This window comes from Gambusia affinis, linkage group LG04, assembly GCF_019740435.1.
Source record: "Gambusia affinis linkage group LG04, SWU_Gaff_1.0, whole genome shotgun sequence".
In the NCBI taxonomy this organism is placed as follows: Eukaryota; Metazoa; Chordata; class Actinopteri; order Cyprinodontiformes; family Poeciliidae; genus Gambusia; species Gambusia affinis.
The window spans coordinates 13,700,399-13,714,520 of record NC_057871.1 but is presented as its reverse complement, the minus strand read 5'-3'; the positions used below and the strand labels follow the sequence as shown (position 1 = coordinate 13,714,520).

Genomic DNA, 14,122 nt, shown 5'->3' with positions numbered 1-14,122 from the left:
TCCCAACATTCCTGCTCTGTGCTGACGACCTGAGCTGCACAGCATTAAAGCTGCTCCACTGGCAGCTTTAATTACTGCTCACAGTTCCAGTCATGGGAAATGTCATCAACAATAAGCTTCAGCAGATTTACTGGAGTGAAAAAATACTTGTACTTCAAATTTGTTGAGGAGAATCTAGAAATATTTGTGCTGAGTGTAAAAGTTTAGTTCCTCCAGGCTACACTTGCAACACATGGGATTTCCCTTAAGTGTAGCTTTCATGTGTGGCTTTTTGACACATTTTCTAGTTTTTAGACACTCTAATATGATTGCCTTTGTTTTGGTTTTTCCAAAGAATTTCTTTAGCGATTCCCTTTAACATGCTGCTGCTATCTGCCTTGAAAGTAGTAGAGTACTGTGATTTTGACAAAATTTCCTTGTGCTTTTCCCGTATTATTTTTTTTATTATTTACATAAATCCATTGTTTTTTTGTGTGAGATCAGATCCATCTCAAAATCAACAGCATGTAGCTCATGGTAACACTGAAATTGTCTTATTTGGTCTGTAAGTTTTCACTTCTCTTCCATCATCCATGCAAAGAAAAAAATGGCAACTAAAGAGGCCAAATCTATCTATCTATCTATCTATCTATCTATCTATCTATCTATCTATCTATCTATCTATCTATCTATCTATCTATCTATCTATCTATCTATCTATCTATCTATCTATCTATCTATCTATCTATCTATCTATCTATCTATCTATCTATCTATCTATGTGTCTAGTTTCTATCACAAATATTAATATATGATATTTACACTAGAATCTAGACAAATTCTTGATAATATTTTTATCAAGAATGATGCCTACCTACAGCGGAAAATCACAAAATCCTACCAAGAAATTGTCTAGTTTCTATTGCAAACATTTTTTGCACACTTACGTTTAAGTCATTTTTGTCTTAATGTAAGTTTTCTATAAAGTGCCAGATTATTTAACTTAAAACAGGAAACTATATCTTTTTTTCATCAATATTCAAGAATTACTGACTTAAAACAAGCTAATATATATCTTACTGAAACTTATTTTTAAGTTTGGTCTTTTTTCAAGTGTACTAAGATATTTTCACTAGAAACTAGACAAGAATTCTCTGTAAGATTTGTTATTTTTGCAGTCAGTCAGTCTGTCTATCTATCCTGTAGAAGAAGTCAGAATGAGAAGCTATGTGTTTTGAATCATGTGTGTTTTTACGTAGAAGTGTCAGGTGTGCCTGTGTGCAGGAGCCCTCACCCTTATTGGCAGCTGTCAGTGACTGACAGCTAAAACGGAGGGCAGGGAGGACAGACAATGCAGGGTAATGAGAGATGCGGTGAACAGGCTCGGCCATGCCTCCGTTGCTGCAGCGCGGCTAAGGTGACACGTCAGCCCCACGCCGCAGCGCTTTGTTTACACGTCACCTGTCAGACCTGAAGAGGGGCCTGAAGTGGAGAAGAGGAACTCATTAATACCAACCGATGATTTCTGTTTCCAATATGCAGCTGAGTGATTACTGGGAGGAGCCTTCGTTCGTTGGCTTCCAGCGATCATCTTTCATTAAACTTTTTGTTTCCACATAATTTATTCAGAGGAAAAAGTGCTTTGATGGAGAAAATTTTCTTTTTTTGAATTATTTGAACCTTTGGATTTGCTAGACCGGTTCAGCATTTAACATGGTAGAGCATGTCAAAGCAAGTTATTCTCATCTATTTTCTTTATTCACATTCCAAACTGCAGCACAGCAACTGGTGGGGGCACATCTACCTCTACCTACACAGCCAATTTTGAAGACTTAAATCAACACTGTGCCAGGTTTTTTGGTTCTTCTCAGAACTGATATGACGCCACCTATCAATCATTTTAGTGGGTTGGTCAGCTACAGACCAATAGCTGGTCGCAATTTGTCCAGAAGTGCATCCCCCTTATCTGGAGGAACAGAACGTTGTGAGGGTTCATTATTGCTAACACGCTGCCATAATGATCACAGCATAAAGATTTTCAGGGAAATAATAGAATATTGTGGTCCAACGCTGTCAGTGTGGAACATGCAATCCCAACAAGTGTTACCAGAGCATTTAGAGGGTCGAATATAATTTATTACATTTCCAAAATCCAAATGGAGCCTGGAATGGTGTAAGAAATTACATTTCTTACATTATGGCGAGCAGCCGACCTTATGTCCAGTTGAATGAAACTGTGATCAACAACAACTGCCACTTGTTCATCTGCACCAAGGTAACTGATAGTAAGCTTCCCTTTTTTGTCATAACGACACTTATTTAAAGTCAAATCAAAGATCAATAAGTGAAGGCAGTTATGCTTGATCTTATGCATGTAAATTCCAATGGTAGCTCTACAGCAGCATGAGAACATGTGCTGCAGTAACTGCGGTATTTACTTTCAGCAGCATTTTATGCTAATATTTATTTTTAAACATTTTCCTGAAGGCAGTGATTAATCACGTGCTTTTGCCCAAGATGTGCCCCACAGCGTTCACACTCACATCCGATGAGACTTTGTGCCCCTTATTCTTCCTCTGGCTATGAAAAACTTGTGCTTTAGCTGATTTCTCTGTTGTTCCCCACAAATAATATTATAAACGTGATGAACGACTCGTTGGACACTTTTCTTGCCTGTCATCTTTGCCTCAGTGTCGGCTGATAAGGCAAAAATAGTGCAAAAAATAACACATTGAGTTCCACCAACATTGCCATTATAACACTGTTTGTTTGTAGTGTAATATGTGCATTTCCACTAATCATATAGTTCCGCAAATTGAAATTACAAAAATGAATGAATAAAAGATAATGGAAACAAGCCAATTTTTATAAAATGTTGCTGCATTAGGATGAGTTGGTTTTCAGCCACATCAAAATAAATGTATTTCGCAAAACTGCAATGGAAACACTTTTTTCACGTCACAGGAGTCATGGGATCAACAGCCGGTTGTTACTACTGAAAAAAACCACAAAGAAGACAACAGGAAGTAGTAGAGGGATAATCATTTGTTCTTTGTTTTCAGACAATGTGCACCTGGTTCCACCAAAGCTCTCACAGAATGACTTTTGGCAACAAACAAGCTTCTTCCCATGTGATTTTAATTTCAATTTGTGTTTAAAGGAAACTCTGCAAATGAGAAATTGTGTTTTTTCAACATTAGCAGAATATAATGAAATATTTGTGTACATTTGTAAAGAAAATACTAATAATGCTATAGTTTGTTGTGATGTACCTCACCATCTCTCTGCTCTCATGCAACTTAACGTTGACTTTGTGCAACAGTGTCAGGTTGTAAGTGTGTGTTGGATTGTCACTATAATTGACCGAGTGACTGGCTGGCTGTTCTTTGGCAGGTTAGGACCTGCTGTGCAAATCACTCAAGGCTGCCTGATCACGCTTTCTCCTTGCCAGTGACGGCTGCATGAAGGAATGCCAGAATTCACCTCGCGGTCAGAGGAGTCGCCACGCCTGGATTCAGACAGGAACCAGGCCACATGGTCAATGAGGAACACCGCACAACCGACCTTTTCCAATCTAATACTCATCAGCCATTTTTACTTATTTTCTTAATTTGCTTGCACACATCTTGAGTTAATTTTTATCATCTTCAGTAGTGGGATGTTACTGTGATGGAAGCTGTCTCATTTCCTAGAGGACCACCCATGTTGGATAAATCCACCAGGTTTTCGTCTGACCGTGAAATCTTTTGTTTGAATTCACAGCATTAGAAAAACTTCTCTGCAAGAGTTTACACAGCTTACTGAAGCTGATAACAAGTGTGATGTAGAGATGCATTCTCCCAGGAAGAACAAGGGTTTAGAATATTCTGGAAATTTCTCACACCACAAGAAATTATCACAAAGTTTTAAGAACTGATGCCATCTAATGTCATAATTACTGCAATTTCTAGAACTGGCTCCAGGCTTTTAAATGCCAGCCCAGCTTCACTAAAGGGTGGCAGTCTGAAACTTTTCCTGTGGCTCCCCCTTCAGGACAAACCCGAGAACTTCAGCAGGCTTAAAAAAAAAAAGGAATTTTGAGAATTGTTCAATTTGACTTGAACTCTTATTTTTCTCTGGCCAAGTAAATCATAAATCTTTCTCAAAAATAAATCTGGATGAGTTTATTCAGCTGCATTCCCTCAGCCTAACTACATGTGTTTTTTTCTGACCTATTACTTAGTTTCACTACCGGTATCATTATAACACTGTTTGTTTGGGGCGTCATGTCAATTATTTCAAATTCAAAATAATCTAAAAAAAAATCTGATCTAGGACTCAAGTAAAATAACTAAAAAAATCACAAAAATCAAAAATCTTCAGGTTATATATTACTAGTTACAGTATGAAAACATTTCCACTAGTTTTGCAGACTATTTAATTTTCAAATTTGCTAGAATCAATTTTAATATGCAGGTATCATCACACAACTTCAGCCCAACATTTTCTTAGAAATCCAAAATCTTGAATATTAGAACATGAATTATTTCATTTGTCTGGCAGAGGAAATAATGCAGCATTAACCCTTTGTTTTTCATTCTGGAGTTTTTATCTTTTTGACATGTCACAAAACTGAGAGACCAAATATTTTTAAAACTACTCTGACTAGAGTAACGCTGCTGAATTCTGTATGATATAAATCACTGAAAATGTATGATTTTCAGTGATTTGCACTTATATGCACTCCAGATTTCTGCAGTGTTGAATAAACTAGAGTTTTTAGGTCAGCACTTAAAAAGCTGAAAGAAGAAAAGACAGGAGTGGGAACTATTTCCCAGAATGCTTAGCGGCAGGTTTCTGTATCCTGTGATGGAAGAGCGTTACATTGATCTGACTCTTGTGTTTTATTAAGAAAAATGTTTATTTTAAAGCTTGAGGATAATGTTCTGTTCACACTAAATGTTTCTGAGCTGAATTCATTGAGATGTTTAATAAAATTCATTATCAGATCAGAAATTTTGTTCATGCAATTGGAAACAAGAATTTAAATTATTTTAAAGTAAAATAAGTATTTATTTTAAATTGATAATGTGAGTAAAATAAAAGAGAAATGTGGCTCTTTAACCAGGTGAGGACAGTTTTTTTTCTTGAATATTGTGAAATAATTAAGTTAAACTCACAGTTCAAGATTAATTAACTTAAAAAAACAATGTTTGAACAACTTGTCTCTTGTTAAATTAACTTCATGAACTAGTTAAAACAAAACAATTTTATTGTTGGCTTGAATTGCATTTTAAAGACAGCAGGTGGACTTTTGTTTTCAAGTTAAACCACTTTCAAATGTTTTACAGTGCACTGGTGCTAGCTGACTATTAATCCTGATCAAGTTAACTGGAATGGGAAGATTTTTATTTTAAATTACCTTTAGGCTTAGACTATTAAATATTTAGCCAGCCGAGATCCAGACACTTCTGCATTGAAGGAAACCTGCCAACCAGAAGTTCTCCATTTGACCACAGAGGGGCGCTGTGCTGCTGCTGGGAAGTCTAACATCCTGAGGAAAGAGCCCCTATCCCTCCTCTGCTCCTCCCCCGCCTGTGTGCATGTGAGCCAGGTGTATAAAGGAGTCTTTCTCCTGGCGCAAACAGACTCCAACAGATCCACACACTGAGATCTTTGTCACAAACTGTCGGATTTCCTCAGGAAGATGGAGACGCCTCTCGCACTCTGCATCGTTCTCATGTTTGCCTCAGGTAATTAAAACAAACTTAGTTTCACATCTTCATGCACTTACAAATTAAAGCTTGTATGACTTCAGCTCAAATGAAAAATTGATGTGTAAAAAGTTTTCTGGGATCTGACTCCAGAGGTAAAGAGATGCATTTACAGGCTGGAAAAAGAAAAACCTGAAATTTTTTTGAGAAACGTTTCAAACCATCAGTTTGTTCTTTTTCTGGTAACATTTACCAGAACCTGATGGATGTTGATTAATTTCTGTAGTTAATAATTTTCATTAACTAAATCAGCTCATCTAAACCTACACCTTTTGTTTTATTTAACAAAACCTCGGTCTTCAAAATGTTGTGGAAAAAAATATTCAGTTCTGCTCGTAGAAGTAGGAAAGAACTTCCTACTGTAGTTTCTGTTGTTCTTCAGGTTTGGCAGAAAAGGTCAAAATAAAACCTGTAATGAATACTGAGTCAATCATATTTTAGGAGATCTTTATTTAATATTTAAGCATATATATATATATATATATATATATATATATATATATATATATATATATATATATATATATATATATATGTATATATTATTGTTATTGGGATATTCAACAATAATATCCATTGTTTTCAAATAGTGCAGTCCTAATTTGGACATAAGAAAAACCAGATTTGCAGCCTTTCTCTGTGATTGACAAAATGAACCATAGATCTGCTAATACTAAAACACACAGACAAATTTTGGAAACTACATAGATACCTCTGTTACCACATCGTGACACAAAAACATCTGGGTCAGGACATAAAAGCTTTGTCCTTTTATAACCTGTTCATGTTATCTTTATACAGATCTTTTTTCAGACTGGTTCAACAATACAGCTAATTTTTGAAAAGATTCTGGAACAGGAAAAGTTCTTATCTCTGATTTTCTAAAGTTGTCATTGAAGAAGCAAACTGAAGCCATAAAAGCTGTCCAGAGAGGGTTATTGCATTATTATCTTTACTGGGGAAATATATAAGCTTTATTAGGTTTTTGTCCTTTTGAAAAATGCAACATGGAAAAATGTCCAGAAAATATATTTTTTTAACTAATTTTTATTTTTTTCCCTACTTATCCAGACCAGGAAAAAATTAATGTAGTATTATTACTCTGTTTCAGGTTCATGTTCTTGTGATTTAAACAACGGGTCTTGTTTATTTTTGTCTGCTTTACTTCTGTGTATTTTTTGTTTAGTGTCAGTCATCAGAAGCCAAACCACTGCAAAGCCTGTGACGATTACAACAAATGAAACCACAACCAGCAATAGCTCAATATCTCCCCAACCCACCAACTCCACATCTGGTCCGAGTGTCACCAGTAACACCACAGCAGTTACATCTGGATCCTCCAACATAACGACTGTGAACAGCAGCGCAACAACGATCAACACCACTTCCCCAAGTAGCAACAGTTCTACAGTTTCTCCAAACATCACACCAGGACCAGATGGAAGCAACGTGACCCAGAACACCAGCACCAACACCGACTCACCACTGGTCACAAACCAGACTACAACCGTCTCAGCAAACAATGAAACTGTTACTTTGAATCCAAACTCAACAAGTGCTCCAAACCTGACCGCAACTCCCAACACAAACCAAACATCTGAGAATGTGACGGCTACCCCAAATGTGAACGCAACTGGCACTCCAAACACAAACTCAGCGACGACCCAGAACTCCAACTTCTCCTCAAACCCAACAACGAGCTCTAAAACCAGCTCTAGTCCTGCTGCGACCAGTGGAGGGGTTCCTGGATGGGGTATTGCTCTGTTGGTTCTGGCTGCTCTGGTTCTCCTGCTGCTTCTTCTGCTGCTGATTGCTCTTGTGAGTACAGTTTAGATCTTTAACCTCATTTCTCTTGATGCAGAGCAGGAAAAGCTGCCGATTAAATCACAGCAGCAGCACACTGTCAAATTATGTTGCAAAAATTAAGTATCTCAATGAGTTACCATAGCAGAGTACTTTTTACAGTGCATTCATACCAGTCCTGTTTACTCCGCTTTAATCGAACTCTAATTCATTTGTCTAGAAAATCCAGTTCATTTGGGGAGGTGTGAATGGGCAATCCAACTCTGATGCGGACCAAAAAAGTGAACTCTGGTCCACTTTAAAGTCCAAGTCTCAGTTGGTTGATGTGAATACCAAGTGGATCAGAGAACGTTCCAAAAGCAGGAAGTGGACTATAGCGCAGTGTACTCTGGGTAATTACAACCAAAACAAAGCTCAAAATTGGTGCTGGCAGGAGAAATGGCTGATGGTCTTTTACCAAATACAAAGGAGAAATCTTACAACCACTAGAATCTTACACTAGTCCATTTTTGTTCACATTTTGTGAAGAAGTAAGTTTGCACTCAGGCTCTTATTCTAATGTTTTCTTGTTGTTTTCTTTAGTGGTTCTTGGTACAGCGCCACCACAGGTGAGCGAAAGAACAGTTTTTCCACAGTGCAGTATAAAAGCAAACAGCATGATACAATTTTTATCCCCAGTTGAACCGAGTCTTCCAGAATATAAGACGTGAAAATGCCACCAAACCTGTTCACCTTCTGCCCTGTGGGGGCGCTGCACCAAGAACCACTAAAGAAATCAACAAGAAAAGATTAGAAGACAACCCTGAGTGCAACTTCCTTCTTCACAAAATGTAAATGGACCTTACCAGAGGGGCCGCTTTTCATTGGCTGATGCTCTTTCTACGTGGTCACGTGGGTGGCAGTCTCACAAACACTAGCTTCCCGTTAGCTAAGTACAGCATAATAGCAGTTCTGATACAACTTCTACACCTTGAAGCCTGTCTGCTACACAGTCTAACGTTAGCTAAACAGATCAATATGCAACGTGTACTGTATCTGACACACACTAAAGATTTTATTTTAGCAGAAAAGGCTTTGGACTAAATTGTTACTCGTGTTAGCCTCTCTAGCACAAAGTACAGCTGGTCAATCAACCATCGCTGTGTTCAGGGAAGCGCTGATTAATAATACAGAAATAAATATCAAGCCTGGAAACTTGATATCGTAACGGACTGGATGTTATGTTTTTAACGTAATCTTTGCTCGTCTTGCGGGGCGCAGGCGATTGATACGGTAACAAGTATGCTTAAACTACAAAGAGAGACAGACTAAAAAGGTACGAATGGTTTTGAGTTGATCACCTGTTCGGGTTATTTTACCTTTGTTTACATTTGCTGTGGCTCCTTACAGCCGCTGTAGTTTCTAAACGTTGCACCAATTACCCTGTTTGTTTGTGATTATACGTCATTCATAACAAACATCAAAAAGAACAAATAGATTTCATAAAATTTTAACAAACAAATGGCTTCTTTACCGTAACAGAGCTCTTTGGTTCCTCTTATCAGTCTGTAGCTTCTCATATTGAGGTCATCAAACCAAATTTCAGATCTACCATAACTGACCGACTGACACCTGCTGGCCTCAGGTTTGCAACCAGCTTGTGACTGAAAAACCAGTAACCTCCTCCCAGATGATGACATGAACTTGTTATTTCCTCTGTCCATTGTAGTAGCTGATATATTGTGAAAATCAGGTAGAAATTATGCACTAATGGAGTCATGTTTACATAGAAACAATGCGCTACGAGGCTTTGCTTGTGAGACTTGCGGTCACGTGGGCCAGTTGTGGGCGGAGCTTGGTAAGGTCCATTAAAACGAGTGGTGTCAGATTTTGGCAGTTGCAGGATTTCTCTTTTGGTCTTTGGCAAAGGACCACAACTCATTTCATCCGCTAGCACCAGACTTGCACTTTTTGTACTTGTATTTACCCAGAATGCCCTATGCTATAGTCTACTTTCTGTTTTTGGTCTGCTTATCATTCACCTCAGCCCGAGGTTTGTAGGTAGGCCAGATTTCGCTTTTTTGGTCAGCAGCAGATGTTCGATTGCATATTCACACCAGATTTTCTTAACAAACAAACAGGAGGTGTGGTGTGGTGTAAATAAACTCTTATTCTATTTCTGAAATAATGGGTCAGCATGTGAGCCTAATCTCTAAACACTAAATTAGGAAAAACACTGAACAGTTTCTGTTGCATTCTGCACGTTGATTTCAATGTGAACTGGGATTCATATCTTTATTTTTCACCTGTCCTGAAGTTTCAGGAATATCATTTTAAGAAGCCAATTGCCTGTATAATATTTATAGATGTGATATTTTTATTGCGTGACTGACTTCATGAAATCAGGGTGACTGACATCAGTGCAGAAAGGCTGCACAATAAAATATGAACCTGTGTTTGTATGACCTTCAACCTTATGAATGGATTGTGTGTACACTAGGTGTGTACATGTGGAGAAGGTGTGTGTGCCAATTTGTCACATGGAGATGTGTAATTATTAGAATGGTGAGGTAAAGTAAGATAATTTTATTCATAGCACACATTTTCAGCAACAAGGCAGTTCAAAATGCTTGAGATGCATTAGAAAGAAATACAAACAAAACAACGAAACCAAAAGAAAGACAAAAAGATAAAGGAAACAACAAAAGGACAGAAGTTATACACAATTAAAACTAAGGAGTTTCTCTAGATTTAGAGTTTGTTCTCAATTGGTAATAAGAATAATTACTTATTACCAATAAGTACTCCACAATTTATGACCTTCTAAAGGTTTCTCTGAATCTTAAGTTTGTTCTGAATAAGTAAGTATAAAACTAGATGTTGGTTCCAGTTGTTCTGGGCTTCTAAGTAGATAGTATTTTCTAAGTTTGTTCTGTTTGTAAAGTGTAAAGTTAAATTTTGGTTCTCCAGGAGAAGGCTAGAACCCTCACAGTATATAATACCCAAAAAAATCAAGAGGCAGCAGCGCCAGCAAAAAAAACACTTCTCTCAAAACAACTAGAAAATATAGAAATCAAAATGTTTTTCCAAGTTAAAAGTGAAAAAAATCTGCCAATGGAACTGGTACTTTTTATCAAAATTCGAGTAATGCTGACTTAAACCAAGCTGCTATGTCTTGCTGAAAAGTTACTTGTATGTTAATTTTGCCTTATCTCAAGTGTATTAAGGTATTTGCACTAGAAACTAGATAAACATTCTTGGTAAGATTTTGTTTTTGTGCACACAGAAGACAGTCAGCAGGGAAGCAGCAGTTCATCAATTCCAGTCCAAAAAGGCTTTTTATTTAGGAAGGTCAGTTTAGCAGTAAATGTGTCTTGGGCAGTTATTGCACGCAGGTATTGTAATGCACTTTTAAAAAGGTATTAATATGTGTAAAGGCAGTGTTTGATGTCATTAAAGTTTTATCTAGACTTTTAAACTCTCTTCTCCGTTAAAGTCTCCACCCTGTTCTAAGTTACGTTTGCAATCGGAGTAAAACCATCAAAGGTCACAGTTTGGCTACACCCTCAAACGCTGCATTTTGTTCAATTTCTTTGATCCTTCCATTGACGTCTTCTCTGTAAATGTGTTTATTGTGTTTGCAGCTGGTGTGGTTCTGCTGCTCCAGGCGCAGAAAAAGCTTCAGTCCCTACTCAAACCTGATCGAAACAAACAACATCCCAATGTACACCACCCACAGCCGCTTCTATGCCACCAACGGCAGAGATCACGTGAGTGAAACATTCGCCATCGCTACTGATCCAGTTTGCTGCTGGATCTGAGTGCTTCATGGTCTTAAGATGAACTTTTGATTCATTATGTAACTGAGCTTTGGTGACCAACTATACTTCCTTGAACAGGTTAGGGTAGATCTATGGGCTATATAAAACATGTCAACTACATGTTTTTGCAAAAATAATTATTAGATATTGAGGTTTTAGTCTGCTCAGTTCTGCCTATAATGAGCTGTTTCAGGGTCTCTTGTCCCTTTAAATGCCACGCCCTCCAACTCAGCATTTACACTTGCACATGAAAATGGCTGCAAACAGAAGGGCAAATACACAAATTTACATTTTTGAAAAGCAGAAGTGGATCCTCCTGCACAATCAACAAGAATACATGAAGTAGTTTCTGCATGATAAGTCAACAACAAAACATTTGTCTTTTCCAGCAGCCATTGTACAGAACACACAGCAGTAAAACCAAGACCAAATGTGCTGGAGTTGATTTAAAAATAAGAGACAAGTTGTTTAAACTGCAGTGCCTGTTGAATGTGATTTAACAATTGGGAGGTTTTATGAAATGTCTAATTTCCCAGACACCAAAAAACATTAACTTATTGTCATAAAACATTAGGAGGGATTTTAATAACCAGCTGAGATCCAAATAGAAGTATAAAAACATACAAAATATGACTTTTGAATAAAAGGTCTCCTTTAAGGCAGGAAAACACTCCTAAACTCAAGGAACAAAACTCTAATGTATCATCACATGAAATGGTTTCAATGGATTCACCCTCCAGGATGGTCTAAGCAAATAAAACTATCTGCCACATTTTCTAGATTGGCACAAATACTAAACATATTTATTATTATTATTATGAATTTATTTGAGAAAAAAATATCTCAATTGTAAATCTAAGAGAACAGGAACAGGAACAGGATTCAGTAGATTTAAGTTGGATTTAGAATATCTCAAGCCTCCTGAAGACAGTGTGTTTAGTCTGGGTGTGTCAGGACAAGGTCAGTTTGAAGGTTGCTAATGTGCGTTTTTATGAGTCAAAGTTTAACAAGAGATTACAGAGGGACACCTGAAACGCTTAACTGTGATGAATGCTCCTGAGGCAAAAGAAAGAACAAATAAAAGCTGTCGGGGTGTGTGTTGACGTTTAGCCACACACTCCGAACATGCTGGAGTTTTGTAATCTACTGTAAATGATTTCATTATATTTCTACCTGGAGATCAACACATTTTATAAAGTCTGCACTGTATAAACACTAAATATTACCATGTATTTTTGGTTTAGTTTCTAGTTCAGACATCTTTGTATACTTGTAACTTTTCACAAGATATATCAACTTTCACTAAAAACATGTGAAAATATCTTGTTGTGAGTGAAATAATCTGCTTATATAGTTCTTGCAGTAAGAAGTTAGCAGATGTTATTAGTTTTCTCTTATTTCATGTGCAATAAGATATTTGCATTAGAAACTAAACGAAAAATACTTGCTAAGATTTAATGATCTTGCAGTGTGATACTTTGAGTTAAATTAAGTTTGATAGCTTAAGTGGAAATGTATGTCCAAACGGAGTTGAAATCAAAAATTTGAAAAGCTGATTAAGCTGATCACATGATTGATTATTGATCTGTTTCAGGAAGACGTGACGAAGCCCGTGAACCAGCAGTCTGGGTTGCACACCATCACCCAGTGACAACCATCAGCAAGTCAATCAGCAGAGAGGAATCACCAGATTACAACTATTTTACAGTTTTATTATTATAATTATCATTATCTCATATCTGTATCATATTTTAAGCCCTACTAACTTTATTTATTGTCTGTAAAGAACTTTGAGAGTTTGTTGAAAAGCTATGATATTGATTCTATCAGCTTTTTTATTTGAAAAGCTGATATTTCAGTTAATATATCTTATAATTTATATATTTTTCCATCTATATCCTCTTGTGTGTCCCAGACCTGGATTTGAACCTGGCAACTCTGTTACCAACTGTGCATCCCACTAATATATAATAAGTATAAAAATGATAATTATATGTTAGAATTATAGTATTTTTGAATAAATATAATGAACAGGATATGAGAAGCTACAGCTGCACTGTAAAACAGTCACAGTTGGTTTAACTTGAAAATAAAAGTCCACCTGCTGCCTTGAAAATATAATTTAAGTCGACAAGAAAATAGTTTTGGTTTCAACTCAGAAACTAAAGTTCATGAAGTTGATTTAAAAATAAGAGACAAGTTGTTTAAACATTGTTTTTTAAGTTCATTAATCTTGAATTGTGAGTTTTAACTTAATGCTGCAATTTAAAGCAAATAATTATTTCACATATTAAGTGTTTTTCTTACATATTTCATAATATGTAAGAAAAAAACTGCCCTCACCTGGTTAAAGAGACACATTTCTCTGTTATTTTACTCACAATATCAATTTAAAATAACAACTTATTTTACTTTAAAATTATTTAAATTCTTGTTTCAAATTGCATGAACAAAATTTCTGATCTGATGATGAATTTTATTAAACATCTCAATGAATTCAGCTCAGAAACATTTAGTGTGAACAGAACATTATCCTCAACCATTCAAAAAAAATCACAGTTTTTATCTGTTAAATCACATTGAGATCTTTAAAAAATTAAACATTTCTCCATATTTTAGTTTCATTTTCTTCTGCGTCCCCATGAAAAAACACCCCTGGAAAATTTAGTCTACAGAGGCCACTGGATGTTTTTTGTGTTTCGTCTGGTCCTAAAACCCCGCAGGCCAGCTTTTGTCAGCAGCTGGGGCGTGGCCGTGTGCGGCAGAAAATAAACATTGTTCATAATA

General features: G+C 36.6%; 1 protein-coding gene across 1 annotated transcript; it reads left to right on the top strand.

The window, feature by feature from the left end:
* Positions 1 to 5,604: 5,604 nt before the first annotated feature.
* On the top strand, positions 5,605 to 14,122 carry LOC122830266 (uncharacterized protein YBL113C-like). Its single transcript, XM_044115496.1, has 4 exons — positions 5,605 to 5,711; positions 6,919 to 7,550; positions 11,159 to 11,284; positions 12,930 to 14,122. The coding sequence occupies exons 1-4, from the start codon at positions 5,666 to 5,668 to the stop codon at positions 12,984 to 12,986; spliced, it is 861 nt and encodes a 286-aa protein (XP_043971431.1). The 5' UTR covers positions 5,605 to 5,665; the 3' UTR covers positions 12,987 to 14,122.

What these genes read in the sequence shown, in the direction of transcription:
- LOC122830266 (XM_044115496.1), top strand. Translation starts at nt 5,666, where the DNA reads ATGGAGACGCCTCTCGCACTCTGCATCGTTCTCATGTTTGCCTCAG. An exon ending in TTCTGCTGCTGATTGCTCTT is followed by an intron (nt 7,551 to 11,158) that starts GTGAGTACAGTT and finishes TTGTGTTTGCAG; the next exon opens with CTGGTGTGGTTCTGCTGCTC. An exon ending in CCACCAACGGCAGAGATCAC is followed by an intron (nt 11,285 to 12,929) that starts GTGAGTGAAACA and finishes GATCTGTTTCAG; the next exon opens with GAAGACGTGACGAAGCCCGT.